Consider the following 26,291-nt stretch of genomic DNA (forward strand, 5'->3'; position numbering starts at 1 on the left):
GCATCTCAATAAAACTCAAAAAAACTCTCAAAAAATAACTCAAGAAAAAGAACAGTTTAACTGCCACTGTCTTCATCCGTAGCCAGTATGAAACCTTTCCCTGAAAGCTCTTCTCGCTTACCTATTGGCTGTGACCTAAGCCGGAGGTTTCGGATCTCTTGATCTTTTTCTTCTATAGCTTGATGTAAGAGGACTTGAAATTCTCTCTCCTTTTGAACCAACTCCTCCAATAACCTGCGAAGGAACAGGAAGGAAGTACACATTTCCTTAAGTTCTACACTTAAACTGGAAACCACCTCGACAGAGACAAGGAAAGACTTTCATAGGAATAGATTTATTATGACCTATAAAGACATAAATATTTACAGGTTCCTAAAGCTATAGCTCTTAAAAAAAAAAGAGAGCTCCAAACACACCAGCCTTCATATAGACATCCACCCACCAAACAGGCGGAATGGTACAAAATTTCAGTGAAATTTCTACAGCCAGCATTCTGTTTCTAAACAAAACTGTGCAATTGAGAATAACAAATATCAAAGCATTTCATAAACCAAGGGCTCAACTTCGTGACATAATCCTTTGTAAGGAGAAATGCCAGTTCGCCTCTCTCCAGCAGACATTCTCAAGGGTATGGCAAGGGTGGAGCTGTGATGAAAATGTGGTAAAAACTTAGGGCTGCATTTCTTAAATACCAAAAATAAGTTCTCAGCCACAAAAGGGCTGTTCCTCATATACGAGGCGCTACCCTCCTATCTATACAAAGAGGGAGAAAGGAGGAGGCAAAATACCTTGTGTCCTCTCCTAAGCAGTTACTTTTGAGAACATCAAGCAGAAACAAATTGGAACCCCTGTCTGACTTCCTTCCCATCACAAACCCAGAGAGAAAGCCACAGAGATTCAGTGGTCAGCAAATTTCAAACCGATCAAAGGAAAAGAATCAATGGAAAATTAGTATGTGAAACTGCAGCAATTTGTTATTTTAGAAAAGTGTTTTAGTAAAAAGGAGAACTTGGGGAAAATATATATTCGGGAGCTTGGACATGGAGAACACACTCATAAACCTGCCACTGACTTCTGAGTCTTAAGAAGTTCTGCCTTGAAAGAATTGCAGCACATTCATGCCTTCCTCAAAGCCTTTGTCAGCCTGAGAACTATGCGATAACTGTTCTATTTTGGTATGATTTTGTTTCCTTTCTTTTTTTTTTTTTTTAATTTTATTTATTTATACTAGTTAAGCACTGCAGTTTTTTTCCTAGGACACTGAAAGAAAGGGACATTCTGGAATTCAGCTACAGAATGTGCCACAAAAGCACCCTGACCTGTCTCTGCCCAAAGCATCTCATATAATTGATTTGTAAAAACATCTAGCCCTACTTTTAGCTTGCGTACAGGCTGGCCAGCAGCATCCTTGCATCTGAGTGTTGCCACACCTGAGCTAATGATTCTTAACGAGTTCACCCCACGTGTGAACAGAGCTGCTTCGTGCCCCTACGCACACCCACAGCCGCGTTAATGTCAGTGCAGACTGATACTCTGTCCAGACAGGTGGACAGTCACCTTTCAGTTAATTTATTCTTCCTCTATCCATTCTGGTTGAAAAAGGCCTTCGGGGCCAATAAAATAATCCACTATTCTCTCTTGATAACTGCTGGCTGCTTATGTCAATAAAGCTTTAATTAATACACAAATACTGATACTTTATTAAAACCAGTACCATCTAATGAATTACTCTAATTATGGCAAAATTCTTGGATGCATTTAAAAGTAAAATGAAATTTAACCTTTTAATTTAAATTGGAACAATAATTACAAAGAATGTTCTAGCAGCACAACAACTGTCTTACTGAAAACAGGATCAGGGTCAGAGTCTGTTTAAAGTAGATATTTTAGCTTTTGCAGCATCTGATTTGTGACACTGAATTTCCTACTGACCTCAGTAAATTTTGACTATCTGGTATATTTTAATGACAACAAAATTATATAGAAAATTATTTGGATAAAGTAATGGAGACAGAGATCTGCCTCTGACATTTATTAAAGAAAAAACCCAAAAGAACCACTTCTCAGGTTAAAAGTAGAATACGTATATTTCTGAAAGAAAATCCAGTATCCAAATTTCTGCCTTATTTCTTCTTTTAAACAACACACCTATTTTTTTCCCATCTTTCCCTGATGAACAGAATGTATTTAATAAAAAGGTAATGCTTCTGTAAGCACAGATCCTGCTGCTGTGAATTCTGTGCACAAATCTGAAGCAGTTTCCTTGTGGAGCTCGCGTATGGCTGTCAACTCGCTTGAGTTCATTACCCAAGAATAACTATAGAAAGGAACAGCAAGTTCTGCCCTAATGGAAACAAAACACAACACCATTCATCAGCCATACACGACGTATGAAGGAGAGAAAAAGCAGAAGCTTGGCAGCAAGCTCAATTCTTTCAGCCCTTCCTTGAAAGGGCACCTGAAAACAAGACTGACCTTAACTTGCATCGCTATTGTTCTGAAATGAATAAAGCTAATGTAAGCGATCAGCCACCATGAGCATCATTTAAATGAACAGCTTGCGGTACTGTGGAATTTTCACAGCGTGGATTTTTAAGAGCAGCCCTGAGGAGAAGGACTTGGAGGTGTTGGTGGATGAGAAGCTCAACATGAGCCAGAAATACGTGCTGGCAGCCCAGAAAGCCAACCGCATCCTGGGCTGCATCAAAAGAATTGTGGCCAGCAGGTCGAGGGGGGGGATTCTGCCCCTCTACTCTGTTCTGGTATGATCCCACCTGGAGTACTGTGTCCAGCTCTGGAGTCCTCAACACAGGAAGGACATGGACCTGTTGGAATGGGTCCAGAGGAGGCCATGAAGATGGTCAGAGGGCTGGAGCACCTCTGCTGTGAGGACAGGCTGAGAGAGCTGGGGTTGTTCAGCCTGGAGAAGAGAAGGCTCCAGGGAGACCTTAGAGCCCCTTTCGCTACCTAAAGGGGCTACAGGAGAGATGGCGAGGGACTCTTGCTCAGGGAGTGGAGCAACAGGACGAGGGGTAATGATTTTAAACTGAAAGAGGGATGAAGAAGAAATTTAGATTAGATATTAGGAAGAAATTTTTCACTATGAGGGTGGTGAGACACTGGAACAGGTTGCCCAGAGAAGCTGTGGCTGCCCCATCCCTGGAGGGGTTCAAGGCCAGGCTGGATGGGGCTTTGAGCAACCTGGTCTGGTGGGAGGTGTCCCTGCCCATGGCAGGGAGGTTGGAACTCAATGATCTTTAAGGTCCCTTCCAACTCTAGAAATTCAGTGAAATTCAGTGAAAATTCTATGATACCGTGACTAGTATTCTAGCACATATATTTTAAAAGCAAAACTATACGTACTGTCACAAAGTAGGCCAGTGTCCCCCGATGTCCAGACTTACCTGTTTGTCTCTAATTTCAGCCTGCCCAGCTGGACACTCAGTGACCTGTGAGCAGCCTGGGAGTCGTGGGACACCGTAGAGCTGAGTGTGCTGACACCTGAGGTAGCTACCGCATCTTCCATGACGATGCAAGGCTGCCGGATTGTTTGATTCTGAGGCTGTTCATCTTGATCTTCTTCCACTTCTATATCGTCTTGATCTGCTGTATCACTCTCAGATGCAAGACTAAAATGTGGCCTCAATTCTATTAGTAGCAGAAAAATATAAGAAAAAAAACCATTAAAGATGTTAAACATTAAAACAGAGGCAGACCTAAGTGACTATTTACAGCTCATCCTACAGCTTTGCTTAAACCAGACTTGAAATTTCTGTAGCAAGGGAACAGGTATTTTTTAGGTGTTTAAGACCACTCAGACCATATCGGCATCTTATTTTATGCTGATTATTATTCAACCTATGGAATGTTCAAAAGCTCTAAAAAAACCCCAGAACTTGGATGAATAGGATTCCCGATCTGGCTAGCATTTCATGCCGGATTGTGCTGAAGTATTACGTGCAGCAGAAGTACTTTCTTTTGCTCATTCTCAGTGGTTTGTAATTTCCTATGTGTCTGACTTGAAATGTTTTATTAAATAAATAACCATTATTTTTTCTTATATCCAGCTATTCCTGCTGTTGCTATTCTGGCATATTTAGCACTCTCTCATTATAAGAACACTGTGTTTACCAAATAATCGTATCCGAAGGTATAGAGAGGAAATAACAAATGGACCCCTTTCCCGACAATTAAAAGCAGCACATTTCCCTTCTACTCATCAGAGAGAACCCTGCCTGTTTCCTAACGATGCACATCCACAAAACCACAGATATAAAGCTATATCTGAACTCTGCTTTCTGTTATTCCCTGTTTAAATTACCTACCAGAGCTTTCCAGATATGCAAGATATGCACACAAGATCTTATACTCCTACAAAATTTATTATTGCAACAACATCTGCTTGTTAATTCTAACCATTTAATATAAATCTTTCTTCCTTCCTTCCTTCAATTGTGGCTTCTGGCTGCTGAGCACTCCCTTTAGTCTCCTCACCAAAACACACTTTTTTTTTTCCTGAATCATGGTTGGTTTTTGTCCTTTCTGCTGAAGAACTAACGAGTACATTTCTCTTCTTTACAACAGGGTTCCTTTTGGATTCCTTGATCCATTTCATCTCTCTTCAATGCTAAATACCTTTCCCAGGGCTGAAAATACTAAGATCAACAGAGCTGTGCTTCCTCTAGATTAAAGAAAGCACATTTATTATATCTATATTGTATATACCCAAATATTGCTAGGTAAATATGTCCAACTTTGCTTCAAACTTCTGCATCACGCTAAGAAGAAGTTCATTTTGCTGTTGTTCGCCACCAGGCAGTACAACTATACAACATCTAAACCCTTCCCACTCCTAAAACATCCCATAACTTTTAGAAGGGTTAAGGTCAGAGATAGATCTTCACATCATTCATAGAATGAAAAAAGAAAGAGTGAGACAAAGGCAAGGGGAAGCAATCAGGAGGAGGGTAAGGCAATTAGGGAAGAGGCAGATGCTCAGTGCCTGAAAGCAGTAGCAGGGCACAGGGGCTTTTGTTGAAGCTTCACCATGTAGAATTAACGCTGATACTGAGCTGTATGGGGAAGAAGAGTCTATTTAAGGAGGAATTCTACAGTACTCCTATTATACAGCAATAAAATGCCTGTTAAAGGTGTTTGGCATTCTAATCAAAAGACAGATTTTCCTTTGAACTCGAAAGCAACACAGAAACCCTATTTATGCCTTGCTGGTTGTGCTGGGATACGGAAAACACCAGGGAGAACAGGAAGAGCTCTAATTTTCATTGGAATTTTCAGATCCCCTTGTTGATAATTTAAGACAACCCACTGCCGAAAACGGGAACATTAAGTATTTTGCTTCAGACTTAAAGCATTAAGTTTCACCATTAATTCCAGTGTAGGGAACGGGGGAATCACAAGCTTAGAAGTTAAGGAGCAGCAGAGAAACTAGCAGGAGTTTTAGCAGGAGGCAGCACTGTGCACCTCCAAAAAATATCAGGCCCCAAAGCACCTCAGCCTTCTCCTGCTCGCTGTGTTGCAGAATTGCTTAGGATTAATGCATCCTGGAAAAAGGTGCTTTCCAAAATAACTTGGACAACTTGCCCTGGTGAGGCCCCATCTGGAGCACTGTGTCCAGTTCTGGGCTCCCCAGTTCAAGAAGGACAGGGAACTGCTGGAGAGGGTACAGCAGAGGACCACAAAGATGATGATGGGCCTAAGAACATCTGTCTTACGAGGAAAGGCTGAGGGACTTGGGTCTTTTTAGTCTGGAGAAGAGAAGGCTGAGGGGGGATCTGATCAACGCCTATAAATACTTAAAGGGTGGGTGTCAAGGAGGATGGGGCCAGATTTTTTCAGTGGTGCCCAGTGACAGGACAAGAGGTAACGGGCACAAACTGGAACATAAGAAGTTCCATCTGAACTTGAGCAGGACCTTCTTTCCTGTGAGGGTGGCAGAGCCCTGGAACAGGCTGCCCAGAGAGGTGGTAGAGTCTCCGTCTCTGGAGACATTCAAACCCCACCTGGACACGTTCCCGTGCAACCTGCTCTGGGTGGACCTGCTCTGGCAGGGGGTTGGACTAGATGATCTCCAGAGGTCCCTTCCAACCCCAAATCATTCTGTGATTCTGTGACAATACGCTGATTAGTTTTTGAGTTGCAAAACAGTTGAAAGACAGTGACCAGGAAAAAGGCTACTGCTGATTTGAAAATAGTAAGAGAAGCTTCGTAATCGCAGCTCTAAAGCGTGTTTAAAGAGATCAGCTAATAAATATTTGCTGAGTATTAAGAAATTACTCACCTGGGACCAGAATAGTAATAGCAGTCTGCACAGCTTTTCTGATGATGCTGTCCAACGCAAACATCCAGTGTGGCTTGATGTTATGATTTCGGAGAACTTTATTGACCTACCAACAGAGAATTCGGTTCAGATATTATATCCTCCCCCCAACTTAAAACTATAATATATATCATATACTGCACACAAGTTTTCACACTTTTTGCCCTTCTGATTCTCTCCCTCATCCCTCTGGGAGGGAGTAAACACTTGACTGAATTGGGGCCTTCCTCTACCCACCACAGAACCTACATCCCCTCAGTCCTGTTGCCAATGGCCACGAGATGGCACTTGGACACCGTGCTTGGACTGGGGAGATCTGTCAGCAGTTGCCAGGGGAGCGTGCCCTGTGTCCCACACCTGGGCAACAGCTGCCTCAGCGCCCCAAAAGGCTGGCCCTCGGTCCTCCCAGGCAGCACAACTCCTTGCCATACTGACTCCTACTGAAACACTGACATTTGTCCCATCCCTGGAGGGGTTCAAGGCCAGGCTGGATGGGGCTTTGAGCAACCTGGTCTGGTGGGAGGTGTCCCTGCCCATGGCAGGGGGGTTGGAACTGGATGATCTTCAAGGTCCCTTCCAACCCAAACCATTCTATGGTTCTGTGATATTTTTAGCTAAGTGCAGCCTATTTAAGTACTGAAGAAGCACAATGTAACTTTGTCAAGAACACAACAATCCACAGTAATGTGATTTAGCTATTTACGTTACAGCACAAACCTACTTCTTCTTGCTTGCTCCGATGCCATTATTAAGCCTTGTTACCCGAGATGACCTTATTAAGGCCTGAGAACAAGGGAACTACTTTCCCTCACTTTTAGCACTCTCCCAGTCTCTGCAGTATCTGAGGTCTCGACACTGATCTGGACTTCAGTCTTCTACTACAGAAATCTAACCCACATCCAAAAGAATTAAGACTGGGCACATATAAGCAAAGTCTTTCTTTGAACTTTCTGTGGGTTATCTTAGTTAAATAATAGAGAGACAGTAGTAAAAAATTACAGTTGTAATGATTAAGTTAACAGAGGAGGGGTAAATTTTTTATGGAAAACAACGTGACTTGGGTAATTACCACCGAACAACTGATGCTCAGCAATATTTCTATCAGAAGATCAACCCAGATATTTGTACTTCCTCCCCCCTCACCCCATTTTTTTCTTGACCTTGTTTGTTTAGTTTTTTCTTCCAAGTGTCAAAACAGCGTTACTAGGAGGCTAAGTAGAATGGAGAGCTGAAGTGTCCTCAAAGCGAAGACGCAAAGAGAAAACTTTGATTTGTGAAAACCTCTCTTTTAAAGGTTCATTTCACACATTAGGGTTTTTTTTGTAAACAGCATCTAATCCTTGTCAGTGTAGTCTATGCAACAAACAGTTTACACGCTATGCAATCCTTCCTGACAGCTCTTTTACCTGCCAGAGGGCCCCAGGTTTAAATGTTAACAGAATTATCCACCTCAAACACCTGCTTGGATTGTCATTTCATTTTTACTACATGGCTTCAGTCTGGACAAGTGATGCCCAACACAGCTGCACCCTCCCCATGTCGGTTCTTCATCTTAAGCATTAAGCCTAATTGCTTGTGAACTAACATTTAAATACAGAGCTTAAGAAGAAAAAAACATTTGCTTTCAGTAAACTAGCTATTTAAAAGGTATCCCCGCGTGTGCTTGCTTGCTCACTGTAGTAAATCATAAATTTTGCATTAATTATTGATAGAAAAGTAACCTTTTTTTCCCCGTCCTTCTTATGCGGCTTATTATAAGTTGAAATGAAAATGCCTAGTTTGGCAGAAATTTGCTGCTACCCAAAAATACTAGAAGAAGAACTCAATACAAATATTACAAGGTAGACAGACTACTATCGGAGGCACAGAGTGGTTTAATGGAATAGTTTCTAGGAGAAGTCAAGATCAAGAGATCTGCATTTACACAGGATAAGCCTGACATTGACTGTTGGTCTTATTTACCAGAAAACCCTCCAAAATGAGATTTTTTTTTTTTTTTTTTTTTTTTAAAAAGGCTTGGCTGCTTTAATGTGATGATGTCATGTTTACACAACTATGCTGAACCTTCTACATCTTTAATCAGCTAAATCTCAACAGTTGTCTTCAGGGTTCGTGTCCTGCCCACGTGGGAACCCCACCAAGTCACGGCTCTGGGCTGGGGTTTTGTTATCACTTGTTCAAAGCCTTCAAATAGTGTTGTTTCAGTAACTCTGGGTGGAAGGTAAGGAAGTTGTGTTTGCTTCTGGCTTCTAGGTGGGGGGGTTTTTTGGGCAGTTTTGTGCACCCAGTTCTTAGTAAAAATGACAACTTACAGCATCTTGAAAACCGAAGAGCACGAGCTGCACTTGACTGATACCATGGCTGTCGAAGTCTAACTCCAGCTTCAGCTTTGACAGAGTGTTTGCGATGATTTTGCGATCAGTGGACCGTACAAACTCTCCGAGGCTGGAAACGAGCGTGGTGATATGTTCCCATTTTAGCTTGGGTTCTTCGGCTCCCTGGTAGAAGAGAGAGAGAGGAAAAGAAATAGTTTTGATAGCCGTTAGGATAGCGGATTTTCAGAAATTCTACTGCTACGGTTAAGGGAAAGGTGCAGCTGCAGGTCAGGTAACGGACGAGCAGCACAGAGCTCCACCACTGAGCCCCCTGGTAATGCACATTAGCACAAAATCACAGAATGATATGGGGTTGGAAGGGACCTCTGGAGATCATCTAGTCCAACCCCCTGCCAGAGCAGGTCCACCCAGAGCAGGTTGCACAGGAACATGTCCAGACAGGTTTGGAATGTCTCCAGAGACAGAGGCTCCACCACCTCTCTGTTCCAGGGCTCTGCCACCCTCAAAGTGAAGAAGTTCCTCCTCAAGTTTAGATAGAACTCCCCATGATCAAGCCTGTGCCCGTTAGCTCTTGTCCTGTCCCTGGGCACCACAGAAAAAAGACTGGCCCCATGTTCCTGACACCCACCCTTTAAGTATTTATAGGCGTTGATCAGATCCCCCCTCAGCCTTCTCTTCTCCAGGCTAAAAAGACCCAAGTCCCTCAACCTTCTCATTATCTGACAAGCAAATAGTTGGCTTCATTTTGTATGAATTGCTGAAGCATATGTACACACTATAGTCTATATGTCTCCTTGTACAGAAGTGAAAAGACAGGAATAAATATACCGTGCGCTGAATACTACAAATTACTCTTAATTGCAAATAAACATGTACTTTGCAGTGTCTCTAATTTAAGAGCGCCTCAGAGACAACATGCAAAGTCCCACAATAGCATTTAAAGGAAGGGATTAGTCAAAGTTCCGCAGGAGGCTCAGAAAGAGACTAGTTCTTTCCCACATAATTTCCCTTGATACGGAACTTGGTCTGCAAATTTCTCACCTTTCCATTATAAATATTCATATGCCTATTTTTAAAAGCTTTTGTGTTTTTACATGAGCTACCAAAGTAGCAAAAAGCTCAAAAGCATTCATCAGAATAACCAGCATAAGTAACTAGGAGGCGGATGACTCTGTTTACCCTCTAGAGTTATGCCAGCTGAATACAAATTTCAATTCCAAATCTGAAAATTAAGCCAGAGATAGAAAACCATACTAGCTGTTCAACGATGAAGTATTAGATGTTTATTCTGAAGGCAGTTACGTCATTATTTATACAGACTAAAGATGTCTAACATTGATTTCCGTAACAGAAGGGTATACGGTGTTTGGTTCTGTTGTATTTGCCAGTTTTATGCCGTGAATATTACAGTCGGCCAGACATCAAGAACTCTGTTTGCCAACAATGTTGAGGTTTTAACTATAGTTAATTTTAATTCCGATCAGGATGAAACAAAGACAATTTGATTATTTTAGAGAGAGAGAAACTTAAAAAAAAAAAAAAAAGAAAAAAAGCAGCAGCTCTAGAGCTGTCAAACGTCCCACTGACTAAAGCACCCACCTCTGAGATAAGAGATCCCAGCCTCTGCTCCTGATCCACTTTGATTTGGAGAATTCCCCCCACGATTGGCTATACTGAACTGGATCCCTCACTCTGTCCTACACAGCAGCTGATCTCCTTTCTGTGTAAATAATTAAAAAGCCATTGAGGCAGAGAGGTGGACACACAACACGCCGTAGCCCTGGACTAGAAGATCCGAGTCCATCAAGCCATGCTGGTGACAGGGCAATCAGTATGGCTCCATAATAAGGAAGAGCGACCTATTTTAGGAGGGTCATCCTCCTCCCCTAACCCCCACATCCACTCGTTGAAATTGTTCTTATGAGAAGTTTTTGTGAAGGGAAAAGCACTATCAAAGCCTACGTCCTGATGAGGCCTAGCAAGCAAGTCAGGCTTCCATCTATTGGTAACTTCTTGCATTTCAGCAGGACATAACAAGAAGCCAGCTCAACTTCTCCTTAACTGCACTTATCACCACTTGCTGGTGGTTTAAGTGAATTTCCTGCTCTTTGACCAGGATCCCTCTTTCAAGGGAGAAAACGGTGTTGGGGAGTGAGGGTTCTGCATCCTCTTGAAGGGCAGACAGTCCCGTCCACGTGTGCTCTGAACTCTTTGGCCCTACAACTCTGCATCTCTCTGCTCCTGTCTTGGGCTGAGGAAGGCAGGAAACACCAAGCACTCTTTCTGGAACTCGTGATTTGAGTTTCAGCCTCTCACAATCACTAATTAATCCTTTCATACACACGCTAACAACTGTGTCTGTTACAGGAAAGCACAGATCACGGGCATCTCTCTTACTGCCTTCTATTTTAACACTTTCTATAGTTGCCAGGACAACCGTGGTAACCAGTTGTGGTCCCCAACCTCCCCCCACCAAGAGTTAGAAGCTCTTCTTATTGGTATGGCAGCAATTTGCCATTACTTTAACTGTAGCACATGCTTAAGAATCACATGGGTTTGCATCAGTTTCTAAACAGTACTATCTTTAGACGATGAGTTGTCACATTTTATACAAACACGTTTTAGACCAGCAATACTTCGCCTTGAGAATGAAGTGAGTCAATTAACTCCTAACACACACATTACAAACAAGAACAGCAAAAATCATGTCATCCAATTACGGTGTTGCAACATTTAGCCGTGTGGTCATGACCTGTAATTTATTCAGTGTCATCCTGAACCCATACGTCATCCTGAATCATCCCCACAAAGGAGTGCCAAGAGGTCATTCTGCAATTATTTGGTTGTTTGCCGTAGCTCCCACTGTTACTCCATCTTCCCTCCCCTTCCATATGTGCTCCCAACTGCTGTGAGGAATGGCTGTAATTTATTTTCTCCCTAGCCCCATCTTTTTCCCCTTTTATAGCTGCTGGCTAGAAGGCAATGGTGTACCACTCAGCCCCATTTTCTTCTGACATTTTGACCTGACAGCCTCAGTTAGTCCCATTTGAAAATCACTGGCAAAGTATCTCATGAAAACGTGTTTTTCTGTTGTCTGGTCAGCACTAGCATCCAGGTATAAATATAGTATTTACAAACAACACCAAAGGCACATGTAGTGCAGCATAAACAATTCTAAAGCCTATTTTCAAAAGCCCCAATAAAACAATAAACGAAAGCTTACATGGTGTATGCTTTCTAGTTTAATCAAACTTTATTTTTTAATTGCTTTACTATGTGTAATTTAGAATCACAGAATGGTTTGGGCTGGAAGGGACCTTAAAGATCACTGAGTTCCAACCCCCTGCCATGGGCAGGGACACCTCCCACCAGACCAGGTTGCTCAAAGCCCCATCCAGCCTGGCCTTGAACACCTCCAGGGATGGGGCAGCCACAGCTTCTCTGGGCAACCTGGGCCAGTGCCTCACCACCCTCACAGGAGAGAATTTCTTCCCAATATCCAGTCTAAATCTCCTCTCTTTCAGTTTAAAACCGTTAGCCCTCATCCTATGGCTCCCCTCCCTGATGAAGAGTCCCTCCCCATCTCTCCTGTAGCCCCTTTAGGGACTGGAAGGCCGTTATAAGATTCAGAAGTTCCAGGTAATTGCAGGTAAGTCTTCAAATTCCACAAAATTTTTGCTGCCTTCTGAAATTACTTTACCTGAGCCAAAGCTTCCATCAAGTTCCTGACCACCTTCTCTTGGTCCTCAGTTAATATCCTGTGAAGGGTGGCTCTCCTTTCACTGTCCTTCTTCAGCATGAAAAACCCAGAATCTTTCTCTTCAGGGGAAGGAGGTGCACTGTGATCCTCAAAGTGTTCATCTGGGATGCTGAATGAAAGACACTCGGTAAAAAGAAACTTCATAAAACCCACCCCAATGCACACATTCCCAATCTACCGCGTAACATAAATGCCAGGTAGCTCTTTACCTCAGAAAAAGAGACCGGATCCCCTTCCCATCTTTCTCTCCACAGGATTTGGCTCTTGTTTTGAAAGAGAACGGATCAATTTTTAATTCTGTATCAGGTGAGACAGAACCATATTCACTGCTGCTACTCGTATCTTCCACCAGAACAGGGACGGGTAAGGATATACTCCGAAGATACTCTGTTCGTATAGGAACATTCAGAAAATAGAATTTAATAGTGCCATCACAGTTCTGAAGTGAAAAGGTTATTCTTTCAGATGAAACAGACTCCAGTCCTCCCCCATGCCAAGTAAAAACAAAATTGCCAAAAAAACTCTAAAAGCTTATTCTTCTGGAATAGAGTGACCCTTCGGTAACGTTTTTGTTCAAAAGCTTCCTGAGATACAGAAATGCTCTTTGCAAGTTCATTTACAGAACTTCACCACCGGGGTGAATGTGGATCTCGTATCATCAATATGCACTTTCAGCAGTAACAAAATGTTTCCACAGGGTAAGTCATCCAAGCACCTTCCAAAATCTTAATTTATGTGTGTATATAAACACATATTTATATACACAATACAGGAAAGTATGTATACACTATAAGACACAAGAAACATTTCTTTATCAGATTATTTTGGACAAGTCTAATTAGTTCATAGTCTTTGACTAATAATAAACACGCACATTAAGTCAGAACTTCTGTTTTTAAATCCAGAGCACACATTACGGCTGCAAAATAACTATTCACACCTATTTCACACGTGCACGTTTCAAAACGTACTTTGGTAACAACTCAGCATGAAGGTAACGATGGGTTTGTTCCGTTTCCCCCACGCCCAGTTCATTTCTGGAAAGAGATGAGTTATCCTGTACCCAGGCCTGACAAGGGGGCTCAAATACATTCCGCTTTTTTCAACTATATAGAATTTAGCCTAATAAAAATTTAGGTTTCTCCACAAATTTTGGCTCTATTGCTCCTATAAAACAGCCAAACGGTTTCCTCCTGGTTCAGATTTCCACTAAAAGGCTCTATTTATCACCCACCTGCCCAGACAATTAAGCCATAGTCTGGTAGGATTACAAATAGGAGTGTAAATTTGCACCATGAATTCGAGGTTCCTGACAGAGAAAAGTCACTTATTTTCATAACTGGGCCCACTTCTCTTTGCAGCATTTTAGAGTGACAAGTTGTACCAGAACAGGTGATAACCACGGTATCTACGCAGTTATCGTTTTGATAGAGAAGTATGTTAAAACTCACCGTTTGTGTTGGCCGAAAGAACTGTGGGAGAAACACAAAGAAAAAAAGAAAGTTAAGTGTGCCGAAATGAATAGAAAATAAGCAGTCTAAAGGATAAATCTCTTCCCTTTTTTATGGGCTACCTGGACTCTCCTGTCTGCAATCCTTAGAAGTGTAATTCATTGTGATTTAAAGTTAATTTTGATCTGGGGGATGATGGTGGAAACCACGTTAAAGGCGATCATCTGATGCCATCTCCTTTACCTCGTATTTTTCTTTCTTTTAGCTATCACGCTAAAAATATATAGAAGATATTTTCATATGCATGTATGCACATCCATAGGATATGCCACTTATACTCTCAAAGCTCCTTTGTTACTTCCCATAATTTAGAACACTAAAGGAAATGAGTACGTGGAACAAAAATAATGCATTTCATGCACATTTACGATGGGACAAAGATTATTTTGCTGATGTAGAAAACTCCCCTGAGGCTCGACAGCGTAGAATCATAGAATGGTTAGAGTTGGAAGGGACCTTAAAGATCATCCAGTTCCAACCCCCCTGCCATGGGCAGGGACACACAAAATGTACTCATGGAAACATTCTTTGAAAGAAAACATGGGCTAATTAAAAAAAATACAACCCAAAACCACACAGAACTTGCACAAACCATAAACTGGCTTTTAGAAACCTTATCTGAAATATTTATATAAATCACCTCTGTGACAACAGAACAGAATTCTGCTACTCCAGTGTTTCTGCAGGAAGCTGCTGGAAGGGAAGGTTACAACTGGGCGTTCGCTGGGATGGAGATCCGCTGTGTTCATCTTAAAAACTAAATCAGCAGCTTCAGGAAACAGCATCAGCAACAGGAGAAAAATTCCAAGTTTAGCAACACCTACCTGAGAGCTTTGATGGGGACTTCCTTTTTTTGCTTGAAACCTTCAGGAATTCATCTATAAGTAGGTCGTGAGCAAAAGCTCGTTTATCAGGGTCTGGTTCAAAGCATCGCAATATGAAAGCCTTGGCTTCTGCAGACATGGATTCGGGAATCTCTGGGTGTATTTTAAACATTCCCACCTGAGAAAATAAAGGGAGAAACAATGGCCTACACTGTTCTTTTCCCAAACATTAAATAGCGTCAAAAAAGTGTTTAGGTAATAAAAGCCATATATTGTTCTCAACTTTTTATATTCTCTTTCTGTAACTAGTGTAATAATTCAGAGAAAAAAAAAAAACAACTATTACAAACTGTATAAACAATGGCATTAAAAAAACCCACAATTGCAAGTAGAGGCTCTCACAAAGCGGAATGCTTCTCATTTTTAATTTTTTTTTTTTTTTTAAACACCCAGGCTGCTGAGTAACTGCTGTTGTTGCTCCATTACTCTCTCCAAAGCTACACAGCGCTCCCGCTCAGCTGCATCAGCTCATGCTTCTTCACGTCCTCACCAACCAAGCATTTCCTTTAGCTTCTTTTCCTGCAATCCCTAATTCCAACTTCTCCAAAGCAGTCGTAAGATTTCCTGTGTTTACAAATACCGGTCTGACCTTAAACATAGCGGCTTGCGGTTCTCCCAGTTCATAAAACGGGGGCTTCCCTGTGGCCATCTCAATGATGGTGCATCCCAGAGACCAGATGTCTGCAGCCTTCCCGTAGCCACGTGGTCCTTTGTCTATGATCTCCGGTGCCATATACTGAAGGGTACCTGTTTAAAACATTCATTTTTTTTTTTTTACTTAAGTGCACTAATGATCCTTTAGCTATCTATTTGCATACGAGGAACAGAATCACTGGGGTGTGAGCAGCATGGAGAGAGTTAAAAAAATACTCATTATTCAAAATTCAAAAATTTCCATACACATTCTACATAAAACTCAAAATAATATTAAAAATATTACTTGTGCTGAAAGCATCTGACATCATCTACTGATCTAATGGTATAATTTTTCAAAGCCAATGACAATCATTAAGAGGTTTCAATGAGCTTTGGATCAGACGTAATTTTAATTTATTGTATTAAAGATTAAGATTAAAATAAGGAAGATCACTCTGAATTGCATCCAGAGAGGAAAAGGAAGCGAAACCTGAAAATCTGAACCTAAAGCAGCGGGTGATATGAACACCTTTTCTGAATCAACCCGACACATCATTCTGCATTCTGTTCCGTTTAAAGCAGAAATGGAAGAGCAGAGGCTGGAATTAAAATAACAGCCCCTTCTCATTTTGTGTAATTATTTAATGCAGTGCCACTGCGTGATTTAACATCCAAATCAAATTATCAAGCAGAATGAGGATCGTGTTAATGACAGGCTCTGTCGATAAGCGATTCTGCAGATGAAGCCAGGGTGCCCAAGCCAGTCATGAGAGAAAAATAGAAGATAGCCTTCCATCAGTGTTCTCACAATCAGCAAGACACAAAAAACCACGTGTGCAGTAGAGACAGACTCAAATACAACACAGGAAAGACACAGCTGTAGAGGACTTCCATGACTCAAGCAGAACTTCCCAAACAGCATTCTCTTTGAACACTGCACACGAGTACAGCGTATGCAAAACCAGTTATGCCTGCAGCAACCTTTTATATTGATCTGAAGTCAACAAAAGTCCAGCAGCTGTGGATTCTGACCCTACAACCCGCAGTTGGAGAGAGGAAAAGAGATTAAGTCTCCTCTGGGAACCTACCAGTGAAAGTCTCAGTACAGGGGTTGATTCCTGCAAGTCTCTTTGAAGTTCCAAAGTCCGAAATCTTTAACACTCCACTGTACGTGTTGATAAGCACATTATCACCCTGAGGAACAGAACATTCAGAGCAGTTATTTTTTTCTGCTGACTCTTCATCTGAGCCTTCTTGCATGGCCTGTTTCTCCAATGCATTCTCTAGTAACTAACAATTACCTCCTAAGGCTCTCAGGGAAGATGAAAGAGGAATCAATATGTTCTTGCCTTCTGTAATCCCACTATCAGAAACTTCACCTCAAAGTGAACTTCCCCTACTACAGAAATTCAGTTAAAGATTACTAAGAGATGGAAAAGACATGCTTTTTGCCTTTTTTTTTTTTTTTTTGAAGACGGGAAATTTTTCATCTGCAATCTCCTCGGAAAAGAACCTGCTAATATCCCATCCACCATCATCTTCACTTCTAATAATCTTTTATGAAAGTTCGATCCCATCATTGAAAACAGGAATAAAAATCAAATCCTTTATCAAAAAATATTCACTTTATCCATCTTAAGTGGCTATATCCAATTCCTCTCAAAGAAAAACATAATATTTTGTTGGTGCAAATTCAAATTAACAACGGTTCACTGACCTGAGGGCCCCACTTGAGGCCCCATCTGGAGTCCCATGTCCAGTTCTGGGCTCCCCAGTTCAAGAAGGACAGGGAACTACTGGAGAGGGTACAGCAGAGGACTACAAAGATGATGAGGGGCCTGGAGCATCTCCCTTACGAGGAAAGGCTGAGGGACTTGGGTCTTTTTAGTCTGGAGAAGAGAAGACTGAGGGGGCATCTGATCAATGCCTATAAATACTGAAAGGGTGGGTGTCAGGAAGATGGGGCCAGTCTTTTTTCAGTGGTGCCCAGTGACAGGACAAGAGGTAACAGGCACAAACTTGAACAGAGGAAGTTCCATCTAAACTTGAGGAGGAACTTCTTCACTTTGAGGGTGGCAGAGCCCTGGAACAGGCTGTCCAGAGAAGTGGTGGAGTCTCCTTCTCTGGAGACATTCAAACCCCAACTGGACACGTTCCTGTGCAACCTGCTCTGGGTGACCCTGCTCTGGCAGGAGGGTTAGATTAGATGATCTCCAGAGGTCCCTTCCAATCCCTACCATTCTGTGACCTAACGCATAGTTCAGAATAGCAGGGAGGGTATATGAAAATTAAGAACTCCCAGAAAAAGAGTTTTTAAATTACAGGACAAATAAATGGTTATGCAGTTACATGACACTATGAGGTTTAATTCTCTGCAAATTCTTACCTTTATGTCTCGATGCACTATCTGATTATCATGGAGGTATTTTAAACCTTCAAGAATCTGCTTGGTGTAAAATCCGATTGTCTGCTCGTTATTTTTTAACGGTCCCCACTTTGATCGTAGAAGAGCAGAAAGGCTGCCTATAATTTTGGAGAACAAAAAAGTGAGAGTGAAAATCTAATTAAATTCTGCCTTCTCCCACAAAGAAAAAAAAAATAATAATAACAAGAAAAAGCAATCCCAAATCAACTGTAGGCACCTCTTCTATAACCAAAGGCCTCTCCAGGAGAATGCTTACTTGCATCATCACCGGCACGAGTAATTAAAAAGAGTCTCAGTGTCTCCACTGAGCTGCAGCAGAGAGGCATGTGCTTCCTCAAGCAGGCAGATAAGAACCCATTTAATCAACGTGCTCATCTCTCTCCTATGCCTGGAGAGAAGCTGCCCCAGAGGAATGTTGTAGAAGAGTGGAAAAGGGTGGATGTACACACACCACTCCACAGCTTCTCAAAAAGCTCAGCTCAAAAAGCAGGACTTTGGTTGCGTCTGGCTGCTGGGATTTCTTTGGTGATTTTTGCTTCTGTTTGAGACCATTCTCTTGTGTCAGGTACCTGAGGAGGGCTCAGCCATCTGAAACGAGCTACAGCCTTTCCAGTAGGATAACCCCAGATCACCTCTGATCTGAAGGTAGAAGGAGCCACACCGATGACCTGAGCTGTATCTTTAGTGCATCCAATCCAAATGGGGCCACAAAGATGCTCCAAGGGCTGGAGCACCTCTACTGTGAGGACAGGCTGAGAGAGAGTTGGGGTTGTTCAGCCTGGAGAAGAGAAGGCTCCGGGGAGACCTTAGAGCCCCTTCCAGTCCCTAAAAGGGCTCCAGGAGAGACGGGGAGGGACTCTTCATCAGGGAGGGGAGCCATAGGACGAGGGGTAACGGTTTTAAACTGAAAGAGGGGAGATTTAGATTAGATATTAGGAAGAAATTCTTTCCTGTGAGGGTGGTGAGACACTGGAACAGGTTGCCCAGAGAAGCTGTGGCTGCCCCATCCCTGGAGGGGTTCAAGGCCAGGCTGGATGGGGCTTGGAGCAACCTGGTCTGGTGGGAGGTGTCCCTGCCCATGGCAGGGGGGTTGGAACTGGATGATCTTTAAGGTCCCTTCCAACCTGAACCATTCTATGATTCTAAATACTGAATGAGAGGACTCAAGCGCTTTGAATACAATTTTCCCCATTAATTTAGGGAAGAGATACTATGGAATATTACATTTGCATGACATGTATCTTATTGCAGTGCTACAGATTTTATACTTTTAAAACATTAAAAAACAAACCGAGCAACCCCCGAACCAGTCTCCCGCACCACTTACCCCCTGGCACCTGCTCCATGAATATCTTAATGAAGCCATTCTCACTCAGAGAACCCAAATACTGGACAATGTTCTTGTGTTTGAGATGCTTATGCAAAGCTATTTCTTCATGCAGAGGTTGCGAGTACCTGGAAAGAAAAGAAGCAGTTTATTCAATATTGATCTTTGGGAATAAAGTCTCGTGTTTACTGTAGTGGCTGAAGTTCTATTTTAGGTCCCACAAAACACAAGTCCAGGAGTGAGCTCTCCCTGGAGCCAGGAGAGTGCCAGTGCCAGGAAAGCAATTAAAACATGAATGCAACTGAAGTTGTTGGGGAATAAGTACTCCCTTTTGGGGTAACGAGCTCACTCTAACAACAGCATCAAGCTGCAAGTGGAGGCTGAACTCTTAAAAGTGGAGGGAATTAAAAAAAAGTATTAAAAAGTAGGCATCTGAAAATCCCTCTGAAAAACAACTTTGCAGAAAACAAGGAAAGTATTTGGTTAATGAGAAGCGGGATTATGCAACTCTGAATCTACTTACTAAAAACTCACTTGAGTTTTGCCTTGCCCCTCCACACATAAAGATTCTGACTACGCCGTTAATCATTCCGAAATGCAAAATCATCAGAGATTATATTCCTGAGTTCTCCTAATGGGACGTTCGTTCAGAGCAGCAACAGCAAGACAATAACAATTCCTCCCCCTGCACTTTCAAACTGCAAAGTTAATTGAGTCTTGAGCAACTAAAATAATATAGCTAATAAAATAAAGCCATAAGAAAATTCTCCAGTTGGACAAAGCATTTATTATTGCAGAACTCAGTCATCAGAAGACTTTAAATGGTACAAAGACAGACAAGTTCTAAATCCTAGAAAGCTAGATGTTATTATCTAAGATGATTTTACTTGAACTTGGAAAGTGGATATGGTTGATAGTTGCAACAGCATTGCAGGAATGTTTCCTTTTCTTTCAGAATGTGTCTCCGTAGTCTTAACATTCCCTGACAATTAAGTACATTATTCAGTAGCTTATATTTAACATACAGCGGTATCGAAGACTCACTGCTTTTTGCACAGAAATCATGGCATTTCTGGCCATGCTCTGACTCAGAACCTAATTATTTCTTACAAATCCAAAAGATGGTCATTTTTACTTTGAAAATGCTAAGAATTAACTTCAGAGATTAATCCTTTTCTTTCCATAGATTTCTTTCAAAGTGCTAAAGGATCAGATTCTAATCAATCAGAAATGAATTAATAACAACAACTCACTTTGCCATTAAAAGAATAACACTTGACATTTGTCCTGGAAGGCTGTAAAAAATTTTTGAAGTCTAGATGAAAGATTATCAGCCCCTTAATAATCTCTTTTCAAGTATCCTTTGCACACTGAATCTGAAACCTTTTCCATTAAAAATGTTCAAAAAAAAATGTGTATTAGAGAAGAAAAATCTGGAATTTTTTTTTTTTCCTTTAAAGTAGTTACTGCTCTATTCAGACTATCTTTCTATTAACGACAGTTCTTATAAAAACCACATTTCTTCTAAGCACATACAAAACCAAACTGCAACTATTTTCAGTCAAAAGATTGTTTTATGTAATGAGGCCATACTTACTGAAGTTCAATTTGCAATAACATTACAGAGGATGGAAAGATTCCCCTTTCCATAATCTAAGTTCTAGTATCTTTAAAATTTGAGAAATTAGTAGACCACACTTCTCCATAGTGAACAGCTGATATAAATGGATTGAAAAAGATTTAGAAGGATTCCTTTTTTTTTTTTTAAGCATCAAAGAAAAGAGCAACTAAGCGAGGAGGGAATAACTGAAGGAAAGCCCACAAGAGAGACGCATGACAAAGAACCTGAGCCGGGACACCAGGTGGCATTACTGACCTTCCAAGTATGTACAATTACACAAAGAAAACTTTGTAAGAGTTATCACACAGTGTCCTGTCAACATCTAGGCTCCGATACAATTTAAATAACAGTACTCGATGCCGGATAGGTTGTAGAGAATAATACTCCTTTCCCACAAATGGTGGCTTTTACCCCCAGGGACATGCATTCTAGATAAAAGTGAGAAGAGTAACAGCCACGGTGGTGGGTTAGAATAAACCTCTTTTATCTACTGGTTTGAATACTGGCACTCCCCACAACAACTGCTTTGTAGAGATGGGTAAAACCAGCTTCCTTCCTGATACCAGCTGTAGACTGAACACTGCATGAACAAGGATACAGTTATTTCCTCCTACGGAGGGGCTTCATCATAAACGATGCCCAAACAGGCAAGGAAAATGGCTTCATCAATAAATCAGGCTCAGAATTTTAAAGGACTCCACAAATCATGAATTTCAATAGCTCTTTTATACGGACATGCCTGAGCATGTCTAATCACTAGGTGTTTGAGTGAGAGTCTCTACTTCAGGGAAAGAAAAAGTATTATAAACTGCTAGTGCCAAACCCAGTAAAAATCTAAATTCTCAGTTGCGATCATAATCTGTTCCACAACTTGGAAGCATCTAGTTACAAAGATAGGGAACACCATTATATACGAGAGACAAGTAATTTATTGGCAGCTTGGTAGAAGAGATATTTCTTAATCAGCCAACTGGTTGGTCACGTTACTGATGTAAGCATGCAATGCACAAAATTTGGGATCAACCGCAGTTACCGTACCTGCTGTCTCTCTCTGGGATTTCTTTAATAGCAATTCTGACTTGGTTGCTCAAATCTCGTCCTGCGTATACGATGCCGTAAGTTCCTTTCCCCAGAATGACTCGCTCGCCGTTCTCATCATATTCGTAGTCATACTGCAAAGCAAACAACACCACGAGATGAAGCAGAGGGATAAGATTTATTCCACCTGACCCCGTGCTCATAACTAAGGCATCAAGGGCGCTAGCTGCTTTCTGCAGACCGTGGAGAAGGAAAGAGGAACACTTCAAGGTGACAATTCGGATACCGTGAGGACATCTATCCTCTGACTGTACAGGAAGCACTGGCTTCTAAGGTGTCCGTGTCAGGTTAAGTGCATAAAGCCAAGCCTCTACCTGTTTTGTGTAATTACTCTCGTATGTCTTACTCATCAGCATCTGCAATTCTGCTGGCAGGTGCTGTAAAAACCACGAGGAGACGACAGAGGGCACCCTGCGCCAAACGGAGACTTTCGGCTCCCACACAGACGGAAAAAGCGAGGCAGGATACACTGAATTCGCTCCAGACGGTCTCCTGACCTGACCGCATCTTCCCAGACCAGCACAACCTCAATTTTGCCGGTGCCGGGTCAGCCAGCAGAGCGTGGCTAGGGAGGGCAGTCAGGATTGCAGGGCGTTCAGCGTGGTTTCGGCTGAATTTGAATTTCAAAGACTTTAAGGCCAGTCCAGAAACGGTCATTAGATAGATTATTTGATCTCGCCTCTTGGGTAACAGAGACCTGTAATTTCACATGCTCACTCCCATGCTAAACCCAGTACTTTATGCCTAGATAAAGTATTTTTTATTCTCCTCCAAATAAAGATTGCTATCTTCTTAATAAGAGAGAGAATCCACTACTTCTTTTCGTACTTTGTTTCAACAATTAATTACTCTCATGGTGAAGTCATGCCTCTTAATTCAAGTTTCTTTGGTGTCACTATTTCATCACAATTTTCTTCAACAGATTAAAGAGACCATTAGCACATTGTAATTTTCCCTGTAAAAATACTCACCCACTGTAATCAAGTCACCCACCGCTTTTCTTTTTGCTAAAATAAACAAATTAAGCACCCTAAGGTTCTCATTACAGGGTGTTTTTCTATCCCACAAGTCACTCTTTGTGGTTTCTCTTTGTCCTGTCTTCGATTTCAGACCTATTATAAGATGCCAGTGTGAGAACTGGGACAGAGGACTCTCTGTATTCATGAGGCAGCTCTGAGTCAGTCAGGTCTGGATGTCTCTAGAGCTTCAGGACACCACACTTTCATGTGGGATGTGGGATTAGATGGTCTTTCCAGTTGTCTTCCATCTAGAAGAAAGCCTCAGCACCCAAAGTACTGCATTGCACCCAATGGCCCCGTACTAAACTATGTATACATTCAGGTAGAAACCCGAGGTGAGAATGTCATGGGACACGTACCCAAAGAAGCTATAATTTAGCTAACAGGGGCGGGAGCAGAAGCAGGGCATCCTAAGGTTCAGAGTGAGTTCACAGAATTATAAAATAGGTTGGGTTGGAAGGGATCTCAAAGATCATCGAGTTCCAACCCCCCTGCCCTGGGCAGGGACACCTCCCACCAGACCAGGTTGATCAAAGCCCCATCCAGCCTGGCCTTGAACCCCTCCAGGGATGGGGCAGCCACAGCTTCTCTGGGCAACCTGGGCCAGTGTCTCACCACCCTCACAGCAAAGAATTTCTTCCTAAAACCTAATCTAAATCTCCCCTCTTTCAGTTTAAAACCGTTACCCCTCGTCCTATGGCTCCCCTCCCTGATGAAGAGTCCCTCCCCATCTCTCCTGTAGCCCCTTTAGGTACTGCAAGGGGCTCTAAGGTCTCCCCGGAGCCTTCTCTTCTCCAGGCTGAACAACCCCAACTCTCTCTCAGCCTGTCCTCACAGCAGAGGTGCTCCAGCCCTCAGATTATCTTCGTGGCCCTCCTTTGGACCCATTCCAACAGGTCCATCTCCTTCCTGTGCTGAGGACTCCAGCACAGGAGTTAGTGGAGTACAGTATAAACAGGCTCCCAGCAGCACCATCGTCATCATTTAAGTTTGCTGTTCATCGCTGTGCTCGCCTACAGATGGTCACCAGCAAGGACAAGCCTTCCCCTCCTACAACTATATCTGTACTTGTGGTGCGGATGGCCTGCCAATAATGTCAGCACACACAACTCCAGCGAGGCGTGAAACAGGCAGCAAACAGTCTTTAAAATTTAAACAGATGCTAATGCTGCCTGACTCTGATTACACTCCGAAGAAAGTGGTACAAAAGTCACTCTGTGATAAGCACGACTGGAGAATTCCAGAGTTGGGCGCCTTCTCAAGTGAGTATGCTAACTGAAATACGAGAGATATAGCTAAACTGGTTATAAAAACTACACGAGGACCATTACAAAGAATCATTAAACAGCAGAGGATAACATTTTGCAAAACAGTGACTTGTCTAACTTCTTCCAGAGAAGGGATGAGTAATTTACTCCCTCCAGTGAAACGCTACACTAGAAGCCCAAAATTCTTAGTATGCTGGGAAAAAAAGCAAAAGTACCTCTAGAGAGTCTCCATCACATTCCCCTTCCTCTGTAGTCTTCCCTATTTCTTCCGTGATACTGTTCACCATGTCAAAAAACCTGTTAAAAGGGGGAAAAAGAAAGCAAAGCAAACACACACTTGAGACAGTACAAAGAGAAAAGTTCTCTCTCAAGTAAGGAACGAACCAAAAGAGGATTGGAGTATATTAAGCATAAACTCAGTGTAGAAGTTTGTCAGCAAAAAGGAAAAAAAAAAATATATTTTTGTTTACATGGAGAATTAACAGTCAAAATCAGCAGTTTTCCTATTTTTTACGTACTCCTTTTATGTGTGCAAGACATCCACGATGGCTGAAATTATTAATGGTATTCGTGTTTCAAATTCTATGTATCAGGTGAAATTCTCATCCTGTACCACTCATCCTGTACCATTTCTTTACGTCCAATGAAAGCACTGAAACATCATGAGAAGTGCCTAAAAATCTTGCCTACATCTGGAGGAGATTTTGGGGTGGAGCTTCAAGTTTTTGCTTGAATGAAAAGGAGGTCTATTTTTAAAAAAAAGTGTATTATTACAGATGACTTCTACCCCTTTGAAAGAACGCCAAGTACAAACACCATGTTGTGCTAAAGGTATTGCTTACTCCTCTTCTAAGAAGTGCTCAGATATGAAGGGGAACGAACACGGTAAAAGAACCTGTATGAAGTAAAATGGATGAGAGAACAAGCCAGGGGCTGGGCTGGGAGGTGGCCACAGCCATTAATATGGAGTACTGCGGTGATTTTTCGTAAAGCTGCTGCCTTTTTTAGCACAAAATGACATGAAATTTCCTCTGGGAATGCCTTGTGGATCAATTCAACACCACAACCCTCAAGCTTATGGAGGAGAAACACAGCTTAGAGAAACTGAGACACCCCTAATTTTGTGCAACAAACCCCTGCCAAGTTTCCTGTAGGGAAAACTGGTACAATCTTCCTTAGGTAACATGATGCTAATGTAAGGGAAATCAAACGTGCTTCTTTGTAAACACAAATAAAATTTTAGTTACAGTAAAAGTAGAAATCTTGACCAGACCTTGTTGTTACTCCAAACGTTCCCCCTTCAGAAAGTCCACTTTAAGTCTAAACTTGCTTTGTTGGACTGGGGGCAACAAACACTTGCAGTAAGCCTTAATATGAAAAGTATTAGGAAAATAATCCCACAAATGTGTAAAAAAAAAATCATTAAATTTGTAATCCAATGTTTTGAACGTTTGTCTGAGCTTGCGCTTTGATCCTTCAAAGCTCATACATCTCCAGGGAGCTGTAGTACTAAGCTTTCGCGTGAAAGATGGGGATCACTGAGGATGCTCAGACCGACTTTCACCCTACTTCTGAGACAGTCGGTCCCTGTTGTGCAGGCAAGACACCATCCACCCCACCACAGGCCGGGTTGGTTCTGAAATAACACCGGTGACACACACCTTCGGCAATGAAGTTCCGTGCAGAAGTAGATTTGAAAGTCATCCGAGTTGTGCAGCACGTACAAGAAACAGCATCGTTCTTCAAACTTCGAAATGCTGGAAGAACAGCCAAGCAGAACGTGTTATTGGGAAAAAGCACTTGGACTTCCACCGGCTCTGTCAAACCATACAGATCAACCTATTTCATATGGAAAAGAACCAGATTAAACCTAAGATACCATAGTTCTTCCTTATTATAAAATTACAGTTATATCCTCCAAAGTTCACGTTGTGCTGTTTGCTATCGTTCAGCTTGCCCCCCTAGTCCACACATCGCCCAAGAAAGAGTAGGAGCAAAGAAGTTAATAGGATTATTTTCATTAACCTGAGTCATTTTTGTCTTCAGTGCATTTAGGTAAAGCCCCTCAT

General features: G+C 42.0%; 1 protein-coding gene across 1 annotated transcript in view; it reads right to left on the reverse strand.

Moving 5' to 3' along the window:
- MAP3K5 (mitogen-activated protein kinase kinase kinase 5) overlaps positions 1-26,291 on the reverse strand; it is a 111,296-nt gene that overhangs the window by 3,446 nt on the left and 81,559 nt on the right. The window contains exons 13-27 of the mRNA XM_074144539.1: positions 25,884-25,979; positions 24,438-24,519; positions 21,876-22,009; positions 19,217-19,344; positions 17,851-17,987; positions 16,553-16,658; positions 15,418-15,575; positions 14,769-14,946; positions 13,885-13,905; positions 12,643-12,820; positions 12,374-12,542; positions 8,650-8,835; positions 6,299-6,404; positions 3,405-3,648; positions 122-234 (exon numbers count right to left, since the gene is read on the reverse strand). Of these exons, the coding sequence (XP_074000640.1) occupies positions 122-234; positions 3,405-3,648; positions 6,299-6,404; positions 8,650-8,835; positions 12,374-12,542; positions 12,643-12,820; positions 13,885-13,905; positions 14,769-14,946; positions 15,418-15,575; positions 16,553-16,658; positions 17,851-17,987; positions 19,217-19,344; positions 21,876-22,009; positions 24,438-24,519; positions 25,884-25,979 (2,036 nt within the window). The remainder of the gene's footprint in view (positions 1-121; positions 235-3,404; positions 3,649-6,298; positions 6,405-8,649; positions 8,836-12,373; positions 12,543-12,642; positions 12,821-13,884; positions 13,906-14,768; positions 14,947-15,417; positions 15,576-16,552; positions 16,659-17,850; positions 17,988-19,216; positions 19,345-21,875; positions 22,010-24,437; positions 24,520-25,883; positions 25,980-26,291) is intronic.

This window comes from Numenius arquata, chromosome 2 (assembly GCF_964106895.1).
Source record: "Numenius arquata chromosome 2, bNumArq3.hap1.1, whole genome shotgun sequence".
NCBI lineage: Eukaryota > Metazoa > Chordata > Aves > Charadriiformes > Scolopacidae > Numenius > Numenius arquata.